The 21281-nt window shown below is 37.8% G+C and overlaps 1 protein-coding gene across 10 annotated transcripts in view; it reads left to right on the forward strand.

Moving 5' to 3' along the window:
• The window catches only part of LOC105336161 (rho GTPase-activating protein 39), a 47319-nt gene extending 26356 nt beyond the window's left edge, over positions 1 to 20963 (forward strand). For 7 of the 10 annotated variants that reach the window (XM_066083617.1, XM_066083611.1, XM_066083613.1 and 4 more), the window contains 12 exons: positions 10 to 96; positions 4204 to 4287; positions 6978 to 8358; positions 10214 to 10503; positions 12088 to 12246; positions 14641 to 14711; positions 15488 to 15637; positions 16290 to 16425; positions 16859 to 16972; positions 17627 to 17784; positions 18019 to 18280; positions 18568 to 20963. In XM_066083617.1, coding sequence (XP_065939689.1) covers positions 10 to 96; positions 4204 to 4287; positions 6978 to 8358; positions 10214 to 10503; positions 12088 to 12246; positions 14641 to 14711; positions 15488 to 15637; positions 16290 to 16425; positions 16859 to 16972; positions 17627 to 17784; positions 18019 to 18280; positions 18568 to 18762 — 3087 coding nt within the window. In that variant the 3' untranslated portion in view covers positions 18763 to 20963. The remainder of the gene's footprint in view (positions 1 to 9; positions 97 to 4203; positions 4288 to 6977; positions 8359 to 10213; positions 10504 to 12087; positions 12247 to 14640; positions 14712 to 15487; positions 15638 to 16289; positions 16426 to 16858; positions 16973 to 17626; positions 17785 to 18018; positions 18281 to 18567) is intronic. The other 3 variants (XM_066083614.1, XM_066083616.1, XM_066083612.1) reach the window with 2 other exon arrangements.
• The last annotated feature ends 318 nt before the right edge of the window (positions 20964 to 21281 follow it).

Below are 21281 nucleotides of genomic sequence, written 5' to 3' on the forward strand. Positions count from 1 at the left end.
ATTTTTCAGACCCTGAAACAAAACACAGAAGTTCGAGATGGCAGCGATGGTTCGTCCAAACGAGAAATCTCTACACAGACACCCGTACCCCAAACAGTAAGTGACATACCGGTAGATAAAAACCACTGGATAACATCGCCAATTAGATTTCATAAATATTTTATATTCATTCTAAGTCGAATCATTTTGATTTAAAGAGGTTGACATTTTGATTGCTGGCAGAGGAGATGAGTTTAAGTAGAAGTCCTTTCCTCCCTTTCCCCTCCCTCTCCCCTCCCTCTCCCAACTTTTTTTAGCAGCAGTAAAGTTAAAAAGATAAGCAGAGACAACTAATACAAGCTGCTGATAACTTATCAAACATCCTAGACCACCACACATATTTCATCAGGTGGACCAAGTCCCTTTTGTTTACAGGAGATGAGTGGTGTACCGGCAGGAAGCAAGACTTCCTACCTAACGCCAACAGGAGGATGCCGTCTTGTTTTTTAGCTGAACAAAGTATGCTTTGTTCCCAGTGTGAGGTAAGGGGACACTTGAGACTGCCAATGCTCTGTATAACCCTGATAAACCTCCCAAGGTTGTGACCTCACGTCAGATTACAGTCTAGTCCATGCAGCTATAACAGTAAGAAGATTTGGTGGATGGTTTGGGTACGAAGATTTGATGGATAGTTTGGATACGAAGATTTGGTGGATAGTTTGGGTACGAAGATTTGGAGGATAGTTTGGGTACGAAGATTTGATGGATAGTTGGAATATGTTGATATGGTGGATAGTTGGAATATAAAGTTTGGGGTATGAAGATTTATTGGATGCTTGGGATATAAAGGTTAGGTGGATAGTTGGAATACAAAGATTTGGCAAATAATTGGAATACCAAGATTTGGAGGATAGTTGGGATACGAAGATTTGGTGGATGGTGGGATACAAAGATTTGTTGGATAGTAGGGGTACAAAGATTTGGTGGATAGTTTGAGTACAAAAATTGGGTTGATAGTTGGGGTACAAAGATTTGGTGGATAGTTGGCATGTATCGGAGTAGAAAAGCCTAAAGGTTAGATAATTCGACTTTTAGGAGATCTGAGGGAGAGGAAATCACATGGCTGTCTAATTCAGTATTCTCTGTGACAGAGCTTTGGTATTTATTGACTTGAGGGATGTCGCAGAATATAGGGATTATTGCTTTTAAATTGGTAAAATGGGGATGGTTCTTGAATGACTGAGGGAAAGAAATTCAAATCACCATGGTAATTGTTGTTTTTATGTTGTCAAATATTTGCAGCAGTAAATTGGCATATATACTGTCTACAGTAAAAAACAAAACAAGGCTAGCTTTCCTAACAGTTTTTATGTGAGCTATAATGAACCATATGAAAAAAATTTCTCTACCAAATAAGTTCCATGTACGTCCCTGAAAGTTTTGCAATGTAAGTGCAAGTAAATGCAAAAGATCAAGATTTATAAATCAGTAGCATTTTATGGTACCAGTTAATAATATTTGGACCTTGATGTACATTTTATAATTTTGGTTGTCTCATTAATTTTTTGAGATTTTTTACCATGCGAGATGCCAAAAAAATGGTACATGCAGGCTTTTGATTTCTAGAAATAGCTTGTGTGGGATAAAACTAATTAATTTGTGCTTAGAAGATTCTTTTTTCCAAAGATTGTCTGAAAAAAGATTATGGAAGCATTTTTAATTGAATTTGGCTGCCATGGTAACATATTATCACTAGAATTACATCTATTCAAAAAATTCTATAGTTGTTTCATTTTCACCATTATTCCTATGCTAGATAAGATCTCTCAGTAAAATTTAAACAGAGGAGTGTGATAAAACCAGAAAGCTTCAGCTTTTTTATTCAGAGAAACAAAGATGAACTTGGAAGTCAGACTTGACACCCTTTATGGAGGTGCACTATTGGGCTACTGGCATTCCTCGAGTCTCTGAGCCTTATTGTGAGGGGTCTTTTATCAATACACACGCATGCACACCGGAGCTGATTATGTGTAGATAATAGGTAGATTGATGGCATATGGCATGTGATGACTAAATTATTGGTATGCATAAACATGGAAGTCTAGTGATTGTAATGTATAAATGATGAATATACAGACAGGCGGCGTAGTGGTAGAGAGTCAGTGACAGAAGATTCACTGCGAACAGATTCACAAAGAAAAACGGAAACATTATTTTTATTAGTTTGGAGTTACTAAGTTAATTAGTGGAATGATGATTGACTAATTACTTCCAGCTAAACAATTGCTTGCTTTTTCCTGATGGTGATATTGGTTGTGTACTATTGTATTGAGTGATCAGGTGCTCAGGAAACTTCAGCCGATGTGGATATTGTATTGAGCCGATGAAGTCATGTGTTCATATTTGTTATGTGTTTTAAATGATTGTTTGTCATGACTGGTAACATATTGTTCCAAGTCTGTTGTAGCTTCTCAAATATCAGCCCAGTTGAAAAGAAGTACACAGTGGAAGTCTGAATTTTCCATTGATTCAGCCATTATTAAAGTTGGTACAAAGGTAGCTTGAATTGATGTATTGATGGTTGGTGTGCTGCGTTATGCAATGAGTGTGTGATCTGTCTGCTGAGTGGACTGGGAAAATCTCCAGCAGGAGACTGCATCCATTAGGGACAAGTTCGCTGCCTGGGGAGACTTACTGGTAGGTCAAAGAGAGGAGTGTTGCATTGTGGATCTATCACTGAGTGATTGATACGCCCTGGAGAGTTATCTGTAGGGATTCCCTGACATTGAGAACAAACAGAACCATCTACAGTATTGCACCTGATGAGTGCACTGAAAAAAAAGTAAAAAAAAAAAAAACGAAAATAGTTAAAGGAATTTGAGTGTTCAGTTGCCGTGAAGACAGTTTAAAAGTCTACATGTGCAGATGGTGGTGATTTGTCGGTTGTTAATTTGCCATAAGTATCCATGTCGACTTATAATGCTCATGTTGCTGACCGCCCAAGAATGCACTTATTGTCCAAGGTCAAAGTAGTTCAAAGTAGTTGACTGGTGGACTTTGTTATGGTAATTTTAAACTGGTGGCTTCTGTCGTCTGAGATGAACAGGAAGATAGTTTATAGAAATCCCTGCGTCTGTTTAGCAGAATCACCTGTCTGTATTATGTAATGCTGGAATCCTGCATAGATCATCTTCAAGCGATTTTAATGTGTTGTTCTCTCTGCCCTAATCTACATTCCAAGTTCATTGAGTTGTGTACAAAGAAATATTTTATGGGATGAATACACTTGTTATTTTGTAACTGGAACTATGAGCTTGTGGGAGCAAGTTGAAATGTCTGTGATCAAAATGGAGTTAATACGTTTTATTTGATACAAAAGCTAAAGGAAATACATGACGATGTAGGCCTACATGTAATGATATTTGTGAGAGGATGTTTAAACAATTTCCTGATTTTATCCGCAGTTTTAGGCTTGGTGTAAGTGTTTTAGTAAGTCTGTGTCAGAGGGTGAAAGTCGTTACAATCATCTGTTGTTACTGAGGTAATATTAATAGAGACACGAGCTCTCCATAGTAAGTAGTGAATTTCTTACTCTTTATTAAGTGACCTTAGGAGTGCTATTAACCGGCCATGTGGTTTTCTCTCTCAGTCCACGATCCATGTTATCCAATCTTCCAGAGGTTATACCCCTTTCAGGAGAAAGTGAGGGAAACGAGTGACATTTGTTAACTTCGTCAGCTCCATAAACACAGCGTAGTACTGTGTCAGCCCAGTGCCAAGACAGAGGGGGAAAAGATTGCGACCTTAGTTCAGGACACAAAGAGGAATTTTTACAGGAGGGAGGATAGCTCTTCATCATCAGACAGTTGGGAGAAACTGGACATTGCTCAGTCAAATGTGTGTCTGGGGCTGTTGACTCTTTAGGGAATCGAACATATGCTGATATAGACATGGCACCACTGGGGAATTCTTACTAGAGAAGTTTATTATTGGACTCCATTGTTGTGTTAGATTAAGTATGGATTTTAGAAGTGACCTGTGGTAGCAGCGTTTGGATAGAGAGGACGGTACAGGGACTTTTCCCATGGCATGGACCTGACTTCCTGTGGAATGGGAGGCTATGGGACGTTCTACTACACCTCCTCTGCTACTCTGGAAGTGTCCCTCGTCGTACTTGTCACATTTGTTTCGCTGATTTATCTATTTTTTGTCTATTTCAAAAAGCGGAGGGACCACACGAAACATGTGAGAACCGGGTCACTGAAATCTACACATACCACCCAGACCAGTCCCAGTGTCAGCAGGAAAGTAAGTACATTAGTACCACTCAGTGGAAATGTTACGCAATATGCATGATATAAGAGATGTTAGATTTTTCAAGATAATTTTCCAATAAGCACAGCATTCCTACAGCAATTAACCAATTTACCAGCAGTTTGTGTAAATCATTGGTTCTACAGATTTTTCACATATTTTTTGCTGCGTTATGTTAAGATAATGTAAACAATTAATAAACACTTATCTGATGGCTGTAAACAAAGAATGAAACAAGGGATGGGGTATAACAGTGGCCACAGAAACACTCGAGTGAATAGCAAGAGCCAAGTGCAGCCCATTTACTGGAGAGGGTTTGTTAACCTTTGTGGAATTCACTTTGAGGATCTGCCAAACTTGTATAAACAAATGAAATAATGGAACATGACAAAGTGAGGTATCAGATAGTACCAGCTTGTAATAACATTTTTCAGATGAAATGGTCTTTATTTGGCTATAACAGGGATCTTTGGTCCTCCAGAAAATGGAACCCACAGTTGGTCTTTATATTGGGGCCTTTCTGGAGTTTCTATTGTAGAGGTTTCCCATATGGAACCGATGGCTAAGCAGGTGCTTGATTTTCCTGGGGGAGGGGTCAGGTTACTGACATTCTGTATCAGAGACATGTAGGGGTCACTGAGGGGTCATCAAGGGAAGTAACTGTTGATATACTGAGTTATCTATGGCAATCAATGATTATCTCTGATGAAGTCCCTATGATCTGTATTCTCATACACAGGAAACATCTTTGATGTAAGGCACAGACAGCCCTAGTCAATACATTGAACAGGAAACCACAGCAAAAACATTGCAGCTAGCAGGATTATTAATTAACATAATAACTTAATACTCTCAAGATAAGGTTTGAATCAGATGCTTAATAGATTTTCTCTGTAGTTATAAAAGAAATATAATTGGAGATGTTGGATTTTTTTACTCTTGGCTGAGGTTGGTTAGGGCTCATTGCTCTGGATTTGTTGTGACTCTTCCATCACAGTCATCCATTTTGTGAGACAATCCGTCAGGCGGTGACTGAGGGTGTACAGAGAGTGAGCCCCCCTGCTACATTCCAGCCTGTGTGATTGTAATCACTTATGTCGAGGCCTCATCTACTCCTGTGTTTTATTGCCATTACAAAAAGCTCATGCTTGTCACGGCTTCCCCATCTGTCTTCACTTTGTGACGGTAAAAAGCCAGCATTATTTGGGAATTAGGTATTGATTTTTGATCGAGAAGCATGGACGTCTCCTAACTAACCATCTTCCAGTGTTCTGAAGGAATTTGAAATTGAATCGCATTCCTATGGACCACGGCTGGGGGTATAGATCACCTTGTTGTATTGGAAGGCTGATGGTGTTTTATGGGGACAGGACTTGCATGTTTATGTAGAGGGTTACAGTCAGAAAACCCTGCTGGATGTCTATAGACATGCTGTTTCAGATCTCCAATTTCTTCAGCAGGGTAAGACAATTTCTGTGAGTTGTGCATGGATTCTGTTTGAATGTTGGATTTGTAGCAGCATAGTGGTCTTACAAAGTGATTACTGGGATATTAAGCTGCTGGAAGGCTTGGCTTTCATTAAGTAGGCTGCAAACTTGTGTTCAGCAAAGAATCAAATCAAGAGTTAAATTTAGAAGTACTTTCTTTCAACATCCTTTCTGCATTTGAGTAAAAAAAGAAAAGCAAGAAAGACATGACTACTACACATTCCAAACCCTGTAACCATGGCAATGAAGCCTCTGAACCATTGAGTGTGTGGGGAGATGGAATGATTTTATTGTTAATGTGACATGGAAAGTCCTAGTTCTTTTGTCTGTGAAATGTTTAGCCTGTCACTGCCAGGAATTGGACCCCTGACTCCGTTGGTCAAGCGTTAGAGAGTCTGACTGTAAGCTAAGAGGGATCAAGGCAAGACGTTCAATGGTATTGGAATCTTATTTGTTATTCTCTCATGCTCAGAAGGTCATTGCCTGAAATGTGTTTTGAAGTGCAGAACATAGCATTAATGATATAGGATATTCTTTCTAGAAAATATTGATATTTTTTTAATGGCTGATAGATCAAGAAATGTTGGATGTTTGTTTATTCTGGAAATTGATTTACCAGGCAAAATAGATAAATTATATGTTGATTTCAAAAGGCAGCATGAGTAATCCAACAGTATTTAATATTGTTATAACCTGTCTAAGATCGAAGATCGCTGGTAATATTATTTATGGACATTTTTTCCTTGTCTTTTTATTTATTTCCTGACTTTGAGTTATATAACAGGGAGACCTTTTATTGTTGACAATTAGGTCAGTTTAACAGGTGAATGAATGACAATTCAAGGTCATATATAAAGATTAATTAGGTATCATCGCAATGAAAAGATTAAATCTCCTTCAATTATAGCGGTATTTAAAAAATGGTGTTAAAAAAGGTATCTTGTTTCATTCTTGTTCACAGGAATACAACCAATGTTCTCTAGATAGCAGACTTATGATTATTATTCAAATATTGGTACTGTATAATCATTTATAGTTATTGCTGCTCTATTTTTGTGGACACTTGAGTCAAGAAATAACATTTTAAAGAATCTGTAAAGAATTAGCAATCCACAAAATTTGGCCCAACTATTGAGATGATTCCAAAGTGAATAATTAGATTTTAATAGATTGACATTGCTGTTTCTGTGATTTCAGCATCGCTTCAACAGACAGGATTCCGCCTCCTCACAGAGTAGTTCTAGTCATCAGGAGAGTTTCCGGGAGCGTAATGGAGACCGTGTACGTCGCCGTGGCAGCCAGTCATCTCAGTCGACGCAGGCCGGGTATTCCTCCTCTAGTCCACCAGTGTCCGCCGTGATCCGTCGTGACTCATCTCTTGAGATGTCACCTCGAGTCACGGACTCGCCCCGGCTTCAGAGAACTCACTCTATGCAGAGGCCCCCCACAGACACTGCTAGTGGTGCGGGGTCTCGCTCAAACAGTTACAGATTCACGGACTACCGGGCTCGGGATGACTCGTACATGCCTCATGATTTATCTCCATACCACCCGGCGCGGCGACAGGCAAGTTTCTCATCAGAGAGGGAGTACGCCAGTCGATCCGACTCGTATGGATCAACCTCCAGTCGGCAGGACATGTTCACCCCCCCACCACTGGGGTTTGGTGGTGGCAGTCAAGATATGTACAGTTCTGATATTAATGAACGAATATACAGTTCAAGCATGTCCTCTGGCCCTGACCCTGAGTGTATACCATTTAGTCAAGACATTGCTCATCAGCAAGGAAGTGTTAGTCCCTCATTATTATCACAAAAACCCCGATCTTTTCCCCGAACTAATCCAGCCTATGTTGGTGTGCCAAAAAGAAATGGAAGTACCGCATATAAGAGAATAAATGTAGAGCAACAAGCTGTGAACTATGACCCCACCTATGCTGAACCTAAATCATACTCTGCAGCTGGGATACAAGTGGCGCCCAAGGACTATACAGAGAACTATTACTACCCCCACGAACCATCAGACAGCGATACCTCGCATTCTTCTTTCCGCGTGGTCCATCACGAGCGGGCGGACAGCCAAGCTTCTCACTCGTCTAGAAATCGTGAATCAGACTCTCATTCTTCCCAGGGTTCCTTTAAGCAGCCCTCTGCTGATGTCCACGCTTCCAACAGTTCATTACGCATGCAACCAATGAAGGTTGACCCTTCAACATCATTTCATGAGAGTGTGTCGTCGCGAGGATCGGAGCGAAGCTTACAAGAGCTGAGAGAGAGTGTGCATGACAGATCTAGTGCTCTGATTTCTCAACAGTTGGTTACTAGTCAGATCCACGACCCTGTGTCAGATGATTCCGAACCGGATTACGCTAATGTGCCTCCCTCCAAGAATTATTCCCCTTCTCATTCGGATGCTCATATATACCGTGAGGTTTTGAAAGACCGACAAAACATCCCTGATTATCCAGATCTGAAAAATGGAGAATCTCCGGCCGTGATGAGACCTCACCTGGACCAACATGTAAACCGAGGGTACCGGTCACTGCCAGTGATAGAGAACTCACATTTCCCGCCCGACGGTAAGTCGTCCTAACAGATTCAATAATATTATGCTTTTGTATCACTGGGATTTGTTATTTGTTCTCGTATGTAATCAGTATTGAACCTTGATTTAGATTTTTGTTTTGTTTAAACTATACTTGAGATTCAATCATTTAGTTTTAAAAGTAAAGATTAAATTTAAGGTCAAGGTAGTTTATGCTGATTAAACCTCAGGACTGAAACACACAATCAGTTAAATTCTGGGGCATACTGTGGTATCATCAATATTCGTTGAATACCAATTTTCGTGGATTTCGTTGTTAAGTTGATCCACGAAATTAAATGTTCATTTAGGTTCAATTTCAACTAACATTTTGTATTGATATGGTCATTGGCCACGAAATTACGTATCCTTGAAACTGTGGTTTCTACGAAATCCACGAAAATTGATGCCCACGAAAATTAATGAAACCACAGTAGTTGTAATAATTACCTCATTTATGTGTATCACACCTGAAGGCTTGATCTTATAGAAAGCAACTTCTTGTTCAATCATATGGATCAAATTTTTATTAATAACTACTTCCCCAACCTACTGATGCATGTAAACGTGTACAGGAAAAAGAATATTGTTGTGAGGCAGATTTAAAATGGTGTTAATTGAAACCTTAGTTAACTTAAACAGTAGATATAGGCAAGAAAGATAAGAGAAATCTCTATTAAACCGGCTATTTCCTGCTAGCTACCTCTTCTATTTGATTATGCAGAAGTTTTCAAGATAGATAAAAACAAACAACCTAAGGTTGAATTTGATGGGAAATAAAGCTGTGAGGAGACCTTCATCAAAAAAGCAACAAGTTGGCTATATCCCCCAAAGCTTTATGTGAGCATACAGCCATACAGCTTGTAGCCAGAGGTAGAAACTAGGAGCAGTACTTAGTCATGGATTTTGATCTGTGCCTCTATTGTATTTTAAATTGGGAAATTTTCCTTGTTGGAAGAATGCAGTGTTTTAGTGGAGTGTATGTTTACGCAATAAATTGATGTCAGAAAGGAACTGAGTGACAAGCTAGCTTCCTGCTGGATCGAGCAGCAGGTTTGAGATTAATAAGAAAAAAAGGATCGCGAGTGGTCACGGGTGTAGCGCGGCGGCATTATAGTGTACAGGGGCAGCTATCAGCACTCAATGTTAGGACCCCCGGGAGGGGGCGTGTCCGTCGGAATGACACCCCTGTTCAATGAAGAGTTACTGCTTTTGGATAGTGCTCTGTTATGTAGGTACTTGAAAATTTTCCGCTTCTTATTCAGTCACATAAATGTTTTATATGACCTGGTAAAACAGCATCTATATGTTTTATATGACCAGGTGAAACAGCATCTATGTATTTTTAAGCTAAGAAAAGATTTGTTTGATATGTGTGTTGTCTAGTGATGCTTGTTGAAGATTCTTTTTATACAATATATGGTTCATGTGGTCCATTCTTACCCATTTTATCTTGTGAACGAAAGTTTATTTAACTAGTAGATCTTGGCTTGAAAAATGTAACCCTTCCAATGTAAGATGAATGATAGAACTAATTTACTGGACACATTAATGAAAAAAATTGTAGGAATTTGAATTCGGTTGTAATCAAATTTGAATCTCTTTTCAGAGCTCTAAAGATAAACATTGTCATATTTTCAAGAATTTTATTCATTAAAAAGAGGGAAGCAATTTGGTTATTTTTGTATCCATTGGCTTATTAAGCCCATAGACAAATTTTTGTAATCTTTTTTGTCTATATCCTGTAAATTTGATTTTATATATCCGATTTAAGCTCGCCAAATCCAGACACAAATTAAACACTAAACCTATTGAAGAGCTTTCTAACATTGTCTTTCTCTATTTTTTAGTTGAGCTCAACCAAAGTTTTGATGAAGATGAAATCAACAGTAGTTTCTTTAATTCCCCACTCCATGATCGAATCCTTAACGAGTCATATGAATCCCACCATGCATCTCTCAAGAGGAAGAAGCCGGAAAAAAATGACTCGGTCATTGGAAGTCCGGTCATCGAGAAGAGTCACTCCATGACCGTTGACCTACAGCAGCGGCCAGCATCCATGGTCGTACCAACCCAGTCCGAGGCCAACGTCTCCCTCAGTCCCAGTATAGGCTCATTGAACAGACAGGTAAACAGACAGGTAACTTAACAACGTCTCCCTCTCAGTCCCAGTATAGGCTCACTGAACAGGCAGGTAAACAGACAGGTAACTTAACAACGTCTCCCTCTCAGTCCCAGTATAGGCTCATTGAACAGACAGGTAAACAGACAAGTAACTTAACAACGTCTCCCTCTCAGTCCCAGTATAGGCTCATTGAACAGACAGGTAAACAGACAGGTAACATAACAACGTCTCCCTCTCAGTCCCAGTATAGGCTCACTGAACAGACAGGTAAACAAACAGGTAACATAACAACGTCTCCCTCTCAGTCCCAGTATAGGCTTATTGAATAGACAGGTAACATAAAAATGTCTCCCTCAGTCCCTTTATAGGCTCACTAACAGACAGGTAAATAGACAGGTAACATAACAACGTCTCCTTCAGTCCAAGTATAGGCTAACTAAGCTGACAGGTAACTTAACATCTCCCTCAGTCCCAGTATAGGCTCACTGAACAGACAGGTAAGCTGACAGGTAACTTAACATCTCCCTCAGTCTCAGTATAAGCTCACTGAACAGACAGGTAACATGACAATGTCTCCCTCAGTCAAAGTATAGACTGACAAACAGCCAGGTAACATAACAATGTCTCCCTCAGTCAAAGTATAGACTGACAAACAGCCAGGTAACATAACAATGTCTCCCTCAGTCAAAGTATAGACTGACAAACAGCCAGGTAACATAACAATGTCTCCCTCAGTCAAAGTATAGACTGACAAACAGACAGGTAACATGACAATGTCTCCCTCAGTCAAAGTATAGACTGACAAACAGACAGGTAACATAACAACGTCTCCCTCAGTCCCAGTATAAACTGACAAACAGACAGGTAACATGACAATGTCTCCCTCAGTCAAAGTATAGACTGACAAACAGACAGGTAACATAACAATGTCCAATGTCTCCCTCAGTCAAAGTATAGACTGACAAACAGACAGGTAACATGACAATGTCTCCCTCAGTCCCAGTATAAGCTAAACAAATAACTATATTCCATTTTTTTGCCTTTGATTTTAGAAGATTAAAATTTTTGTACTGTGACTTGTAGGTTAATAGAGAATTGCAAAATATATGCAAAAAGATTTAGAGACGCCTAAATGTCATTGTTGATATTGTGTATTGATATCATTTATTATCACTGAAATGAATGAGTGATGGGCTACCTTAACAGACATCAGACGGGGAAGTTATATACATCTTACACTTAGATAGCACATATGTTAGGTGATCAATATGATTGATAGACGGATCAAGAACTATGCAGAGAAATCTACTCTATATAATGGTAGTAAGAGAAAGAAATGATGAGTAAGATATTAAAACATATGAGTGAATCTTGGTAACATTCAACACCCATCATTATTTACAACCCACGCATGTGGAATATGTATAGAAGTGTGACAGCCGATGCTCTAAACCTGTTATTGTATCATACTTTCACCTGTAGAAAACAAACCAAAACTACAGGTAATTTAGATAGTTTCGAGTTTAAAAGCCTTGTTGATAAAGTTATGCCATTTGATTTGCTTTCACATGTTTCCTAATACAGTTGCTATTTTTGTAGAATCGGGCGGGTACAGCGCCCCCTATCAGGTCTGCCAGTCCGCTGTCACAGAAACAGAAACTTCCATCGGACTCTGACATTGAGAACTACATGAATCGCCACAAAAAAGGACTCTTTGGGAAAAAAATCTCATTCGAGCACATGCTCATTTGGTCAAAGGTAAGAAATGTTCAAACAAGTTGGAATGGGGAAGTGTTCAGTTGACCTAGGTTCTATGACACATTTTATTCTTATGTACAACATGGTCTGATTTTTGAGTGTGTAGGCCTGTCCCCTTTTCTACAGACAGCATACTTGTGTATGTGTTTTTGAACTCTAGATACATGATAGTCATATATGCAAGTTCAAGTAGACTCACAGAGGCTTTTAAGGAGGCTGGTGCCAATCAATGGTCAACAAACCACCCATTAGATATGCACTAAAATGTTAATATATTTTGTTTATTAACTATATATATAAGTAAAGAAAATATCCAAATATTTTACGTTAAAATTTGAGTATTTTCCTATATATTTATTAAAAGCTCTCCTATTAGAGGAGACTAATATAGTCTAAGAATGGCCACAACCATCCAGCTCTCCTAATCTGTAGGTTTTTGGGGTAATCTGTTGATGTCCTTGTCACAATGGATGTCAGGAGTAGTCACAGAGAGAAATCCACCATCAGCATTGATCAGAGCTAGTGTTTGTTGAGTAATGGAAGATCAATGGCTCAGGTTGGAGTCGTGGGATTCAAATGAGTAATTCACAGGCCGATTGTTTCAGCAAGTGATTAGTGTGGAACCCTATTGATTCTATGAGGCCGAATTGTAACAATCTGGTAATCACGGGACGTCTTGTTACCTGGAGTGTAGTTATCCCAGCGATGACACATGGTTTCACTCCAACGAGCCGGGAGTCATCTCGAGATGCAGACTCCATTAATGGAGTAGATGATGATAGAACAAGGCTCAGAGAGTTAACTATTTTTTTATTGAATGCACTGACGGATATGGTTAAGTGTTTTTGCTGATGGTACAGCAAATTCTGAGTTCATTGAGGCACATTGATGTGGATTTTGAGCTGAGCTAATTAAGTGATTTATTTGTGAAGTTGTTCAATGAGTGTGAGATAAATTACCTGAGTGTGAGCACTAGACACTGGGGCTGCAGTGTTTGTGTCAGGACTGAGATGACACGACTCAATTCCTTCCTGATCGACGGGAAATGCCCTATGATTTGTGTGTGTAAAAACTCTATCCTAGCCGATTTCCCTTTCGGAGTTTGTTTTTGCTCTTCCGCCTTACGGACTGCGAATGTGAATTGTTGAGCTTTGATGATGCCAGGAAAGGCTGGATCATGACGAGTAACTTTCTGGCCTCCCTATGTCAGTGTTTTATATACGAGAAGGAGGAGGATTATATAGAGCTGGTAGAATTCGAACCCAAGGAAGAGACGTACATCTCTGTAAGTTCACTAAGTTGTCAGGTCCTAGTGAAAGACCACTGTTTATTCTACGTATGTAAAGAATTGGGGAGGAGAGCTGTAGATTGGTTCACTCAACCAGCATTGTGAAATCTATTCAGTTAAGTTTCATTTGTTAGATTTGATTCCAACTGAATTCCGAGATGTGATGTGTAGGTGTGAAAAATGCATACATGCCTACACATTTCCTCTGCATTTTTCTGATTAGATGATAAAAAATCCCAAAATATGACATCACATTTTTTTTTAAATTAAAGTTATTATTAGATTTATCAAGTGACCATGATTAAATGAGTGTAAGATAAATTCCCTCTTACATATTTGAAGTGCTTTATATACACATATCGTAATGTTAATCTGTGTGTTGTGTCATTAGATAAGTTTCCTGATGCATTTGTTACCATGCATTGACAGGCCACTCTAAGTATGCTGTATATCTAAGTAATTTATGCATGTTTTAAGTATATGCATTTTTGAGAACAGTTTATCTTAATGAGTGAAACTTATGTAAGGGGAAGTGTGATCAAGGATTTTACTTGTTGGAGTGAAAGGACCCTTTGGGTGTTTCTGAAGAACATTGAGATTGAATCATTCAAACTCTGATTCACTCGGTGAACTGGGTTTTTGAAATTAACAAAAAAGTGGAAAATTTATGCAAAGTGGTTTATATATATATTTATGCATATAATATGCATACTTTATCGTGATTTTGTGATTATGGGCATGTGTCTCAACAAAGTTTTGGTACGTAGAATTTTAATGACAGTCAAAACTGTGGTAGAATTTTAATAAAATTTAAAACTGTGTATCAAAAGTAGGTTAGAATCCGTCTGTCAAGTTACAGGTACTGAGAACTGGGTTAGTTAAACACTTTCCTGTACTTTCCTAGTTTATGTTTCGGATGATAAGATATTTCCTGGAATATTTTAATTGTACCGGGGTTTCTGTGAAATCTGGTCATCATGTTTAGTTTTAACTGACGCTGATTTAATTTTTTGACTGGGCTTATCTGTGTGTATTTTGTGAAGTGTTATGTGCCTCTTGATTGCCATAATCTTCTGCAGCTGCTAAAATCTGCTGTGTTTTTGTAGGACCCCATACAGAAGCCAATCTTGAGAACAGATGACAAAGCCGTGAAAAAAGAAGCTTGTGAAGTGTTCAAACATATCCTTATCTTCCCAGGGTCAGTACTGGCCTGTACAGCAGTCAATGATTACTTATCCATAATGTGATGTAGTAATTAAGAGCTGAATTTACACATTTTACACCTATATTAACATAACGCATGTATTTACATAACATACAATAAGCCACCTTTGTGTAAAATGAAAGTTTATTAACAGCCTTAAAAGAGAGAGAGTCTAGCTCGGGATCCTGTCTGGTGGTAACGACATATAACACCGACAAGTGGTGGTTACCTGTGTTACCTAACCAGCTGTCCCACATGTAACCACATGTAACTACTAGCTGCTCCTGCATGTAATCACACGTAACATTTGTCAGTCAAGGCCTTCGTCAGTTTAAATTATTGCTGTCAAGTAATTAATGTTGATATTTTGTAGAAAATAACTTTGTTTATATGGACTTTGTTATAGTTTTAAAAATAAGTTCACTAGGGGGACTAATTATCGAATAATGTAATGTAATATAATTACTTTTATAAAACCGAGCTGGAGTTAAGCTATGATATAGTTCATTTATAACAACATATTTTTTATAGTTTTATTTAAGAAGACTGATAACCAAATACTGCTATACTACTACATGTACTACTACTACTACTATTGTTACCATTTCTATTAGTAAGTACATAAAACTATGTTATAGGTGGAATAGTTGTCATTGGGTACTATGATAGCACTTTACTAACATAGTTCTAAGTAAGACACCTGCATTAGAGGTGTATATACATGTTACAAAGATTTCCTTAACCTGTTCACTGATCCAAATCTACATGGGTGACCGTAAGGGCCGTCTGACCCAGATGCAGGCCGCCCAGGAGATCATCAGCAAGGGATGGAGCATCACCAACCTCAGGGACGAAATCTACATGCAACTGTGCAAACAGACCACGGAAAACAGAAAGGGGTAGGTGTTGATGGCCGCGGAAAATAAGCTCTTGGTCACATGTCTGAGGTGAATTCTATTCATCTTACTTCAGATGTCTGTATCTATTTTACTGGTATGAAATAGGCACTATCAAAATTTTAGCACCAAGATGTCTCATTGTGTCTTATTTTGAAGATTATGGGTTGATTTTTTTTTCATGTTATTTGGGAACATGCAAGTACATTCTAGTATGGAGATTAATGTTAAAGTTTGAAAAATCAATGAAATTTTTCATGTTATGAAGACACAAAAATGGAAAAAGATCTGTTTTGGGTTTTGTTTGAGAAAGCAGTCTAAATTTAGACTGTGATATACTGGTACATGTGTTAACATGGGGTTAGCCTCGAATCCAGGTAGCACATCCTCTGTCTTAAGTAGGGCCCTGATGTTATATCATTGTCCCGGTTGAGACTTGTATTTTCACCAGTTACACCACTCCTCTTCCTCAGTAGGAGGAACTTTGACTTGTGTTAATCTCTTTGCCAACGCCATGATGTGTGTTGCTGCAGTGAAGTCCTGTGGTTCTGTGCAGTGTTTGTAACTGTTTTTCTCCCCCAGGGACAGCCTACAGAAGGGCTGGGTTCTTTGCAGTGTTTGTAACTGACCATGTCTCTTTGTTTTTCTCCCCCAGGGACAGCCTACAGAAGGGCTGGGAGATGATCGCTATCTGTCTCTACTTCTTCCCTCCTTCCACAAAGTTCAGCGGTTACCTGGAGGGGATCATCGCCAAACACCAGGATGAGACCAATAACATCATACCCACCGAGGTAACCACTGATTGTTTGTACATCATACATACCCACATAGTACTTACTGAGGAAACAACTGATTGCTTCATATTGTTTGTGCAAGTAACAGTAGTCTTTGTGCCAAATTTATCTAAATACTGTAGATTCCTAACTAAACAACAGGAATGAATATCTGTGTAAAATCATGAGAAGCTCTCATTGTTGATTTAAAATCTCTCTATTATTTTCTGACAGATGTGAATTATGTGAAATCGTAATAAATGATTGCCGTTTATGATTTGATATTCTTGCAAATTGATATTTGCACAATTTGATATGAAACAGCTGACAAATGTTGTCCAGCCTAAAATGAATGACAAATTCTGAATCAGTAACATTTTACTTTTCTAAATAACTTAAAATATTACATCATGAGGACCTGATTAAGAAGTTATTGATGATTGCATTGTAGACACCATTAAGTCATTTTGCCGTTCAATGCCAGAAAAGACTGGATAAAATCATGGCCAGCGGTCCAAAGAAAGGCCAACGTAAACCCAACATGGATGAGATCGAGCAGGCAAAGGTACGTACAGGCCGGCATTTCCTGTGTTTGTGTTATGTCGTAATCTCCGAGGTAGAGGGAAAGCTATGTAATCACTTCCATCGATAGTCAGCGGCAGGAAGCTATATGTATGATTATAGAAATCTGTGATATAGAGGCTTAGTAAACATAGCAAATGTTGAACTTTTCTGTAGGTTCATAAGTAATATGTATACTAGTAATTATAGGAATCTAGGAATATGCAGGTAGTAAACATAACAAATATTGAACTTTTCTGCAGGTGCATTTGTACTATGTATGATTTTAGAAATCTGTAACCTTGGGATAAGTTAACACAGCAAATATTCTACAGGTACATAAATAATAATGTTCATCAAAGAAAACTTGACTGAAAATGATTCAAGACTTGGTTTCAGTGTTACAGATTTTTATGTCTTAACATGCACTTGTATTATTCGAAAAAGTTTCCTTTCATTATCACATATGATTAGATTTTTGATGGATAGGATGAAAATTATTATTAGTAATTTAAAAAAGCAGACATTTATCTCACTAAAGACAAATGTTTGTATTAAGCTGTCTAACTCTTAGATGTTTACCCTGAATTGACTCTTGATATTTGTGTGCACTTGTTGTACAACATGTTGTCTGACGGTTTCTGTATCTGTGTTGTAGAAATCGGTCTTTTCTCCCTCTATGTTTGGAAGCTCGCTCGATGATGTCATGCTGCTACAAAAGGACAAATTCCCTGACCGCAAATTGCCATGGATACAGACCACACTGTCAGAGGAAGTTCTGCGGTATAACGGAGCACAGACAGAGGGAATATTCAGGTGCGTAATTCCTAAATATTCATTGAAAACCCGGATAAATGATTATTTTTACAAATATTTTATGAATACATAGACCACCATAGTCAATATTCAACACCTTGAATATTCATTCTGCACACTGAAATGAGGAAATATTAGTTGGCTCTCAATAAGGAAGTAACATGCTATTAAAAATTGGGGTTAATGTGTGTTTATGTGTTGACTGACTGATTGATTGGCTGCTTTAATTGACAGGGTGCCCGGTGATATAGATGAGGTCAACGCCCTAAAGCTAAAGTGTGACCAGTGGTCCCTCCCCCCTGACTGCGTGGACCCCCACATCCCAGCCTCCCTACTGAAGCTCTGGTACCGTGAACTCTACGAGCCCCTTATCCCCGCGGAGTTCTATGAACTGTGTATTCAGCATTATCAGAATCCTGAGGCGGCCATTGAAGTCGTCAGTAAACTCCCAGATATCAACCGTCTTGTCTTGGCTTATCTCATTCGATTTCTGCAGGTAGGTTGTTGGCCTCACCTCATTCAGGACAGTTATGTTAATTCAGTGAAAGATAATTTGTTGTTTTAAGTTTTTTTCTTACTTTTATAATGATGTATGTTGTTGCTTAATACCTAAAGATCAATGTTGCTTTCACATAAAATCTTGTTTGAATCTTATATTCATGTAAAATATGTTGTGTACCTCGTTCTTGTTTGATGAAGGATGGTGTTGTTAAATACCACAAAATTTTATATAACTTTCTCTGTGAAAATAGTAAGAATTCTATTTTAATGTTTTTCTTTCAGGTTTTTGCTGCAGAGGAGAATTCCAAGGTAACCAAGATGGATGTGAATAACCTGGCCATGGTGATGGCACCCAATTGTTTGCGATGTGAGTGTATCGACCCCCATACAATATTTGAGAACACGCGGAAAGAAATGGGGTTCATACGGACACTGATTCAAAATCTAGACACAAGTTTCATGGAAGGGATAGTCTGATGGAAATCTTACTTATAGAACTACTTAATTAGTCTGTAACTAGATTAGGATATATAATCAATTGTAAATATGTAAATTGTACATTTTAAGATATATAATATTCACACAATTGTTTTGTGTACAAATGATCATGCACTTGGAAGAATCTATGGGATGCTTGGTGTATCTGATGTGAGATTTAATGAGATCTGTTTTGTTGTAATTACATGTAATAGCTCCACTTTGAATATGATGTAAGAATTCTATCTTTTATAACTGTTTAAGTATGAAATGGACTTGAAACGCTTAGCACCTGCAAGATGCCTGTGTGTACACAAGTACCTGTGTACATCATATTCAATAGAAGAATGCTGTATGAATCAGAATGTAGCTGTGTTGTTAAGAGTTGTTTACTTTTGGGTATTCGGGGGAGGCATCATTACCTGCTTTGCAGTGCTGAGCTTTTCTTTGTCTCTGTACAATCACTATCTCTGGTGTTAGAGGTTTTAAAGTGTTGATTTTTTCTGAAAAGTGCAATAATTTTTCGGAGTACACAGTCTGGGTGATAAGACGTTACAGTCCGATTGAATGTTACATGTATATTCCAAGTTCACGAACCAGCAATCTTATGCACCCCTTTGTACATATATGTACATAGTCTTCACTGTAATAAATGGCCTATATGATACATATGTCTACCTATCTGCCCTGTATGATCTTTTATCATTGTCTGTGTGTATGTCTGTGGTTGTTGATTTGCATTGAAGACATCATCTATAGATTTTGCATTCCAACACAGTGTGCATCAGTAGCTCCAACAATTTGAGTATTACACAGTTACATGTGGTAATATTACAGTTACATGGAATAATGTTACAGTTACATGTAGTCAAGTAGATGAAGCTAATGTTGATGTAGACATTGCTTGAAAATGGAGTAATTTTGTCAACAGTGTGGGATATTCTATTGTTCTATGAAGTCATGCTTCATCCATGTCATTCATTTGAACTTGACCTGAATGTATGTCACATTTTATTGTGATTCTTGTTTTTGCTAACTTTCAGTGTGTATTGTAAAAAGGAACCAATTCTTGTTTTTATATTGAACAAAAATTTCAGTCATAAGGGTGACTATGGCTTTGCCTTTGTTTTGTATGGAACCACTCACAGAACAAACTCTTTTTTTACTGGTTGATTGAGATCACAGAGTTAACAATGTGTCCACACAAGTTCATTTATTGATGAAAGCTGGGCTTTTTTTTTAAGCTCTCTGTGCTGACCTCCTTTTTAAATGTGCAATATAGAACTGGCTTATTCATTGGTTTATTTACTGCAGGGATTTAATTCTGTGTTATTTTCTATTCCTTTAATTTTTTTTCTTGTTTGCCACATTGATCAAACCTCTAGATGGTGCTCATTAAATTTATGATCTGAAGATCTAAGAAAGATAACTCTGAGACTGCCATTTTGAAAACAGAGAAGAATAACCAAGGTGTGTTGTTAGGTGCTTTCATTAAATGTGAACATTTTTGGTCATCACTCGTCAATGAATTCCTTTTTCAAGTATCTAGATGATAACTTAATATATACCGGGTATTCATATCAACATGCCTGTAGTTTTGTTACAGTTAAAAATTGTGTGATAATCTTTACAGGAAATATACAATTGATCATGATGAAATTTTGACTCTTTATTTTTTTCTGTATCTTACATAATTTGGTAACTTTATTGAGAAAAACTTTAAAATATTATCTATGCAGAAAGTCCTAATAAATGTAAATCAAATTCCGGTACAGTAACTTCATAACTGTTAGAAAAGCTACAACACTATGCTAGAATTTTTTAATGTCAAAAACCTATAAAATTTTAGTAAGAGGTGTCTTCTTTTGCTGCTGTTAATTTTTTTTTAATGAAATTATTTATCATATTGCTGTTTTTAAGTCGTACAGTGGGATGGCTGTGAGTTGATATAAAGTGCTAACACAAGTAAACCCGCTGAGCTGCTTGTGGACAAATTCAGGGCTGGTTGTTCAGTGACGGTCACCCAGGGAAGCATGAGTTTAGGGGGCAGGGAGACGTGTGCCACTCTCTGCTCAGTTATTGAATGTTTTGTAGTGTGTGTATGTGTGTCAGAATTGTTATTCATCAAATTGGAAGCTTTATTTATAAATTTTATTATTAAGTATTGAAATCAAGCATACAATAAATTGAAAAAATACGAACTTATTGTGTTCTTCTTGAAATGATGTACAAAACTGGTCAAATTTTGGATTGACCTGAATGAAAATACATGTATGTATAATTTAAAGCAGATTATTCTTAGATTTACATGACATTATTACAAAATTTGATGAATTTGATAACATTGTTTAAGCAGCAAGGCTGCTTGATCAAATAGTAAAATCCAATTCAGTAACCCTGCCCCCCATTATTCTTAAGGAAATCAGCAGCTGCAGTTTGCTTTAAGGTGGTATGGGACACCTCAATATTGTGATGTACTTCCTATCATAAACATTAAAATCAATTATAATTTCAAATAT

Source organism: Magallana gigas, chromosome 5 (assembly GCF_963853765.1).
Source record: "Magallana gigas chromosome 5, xbMagGiga1.1, whole genome shotgun sequence".
Taxonomy (NCBI): Eukaryota; Metazoa; Mollusca; class Bivalvia; order Ostreida; family Ostreidae; genus Magallana; species Magallana gigas.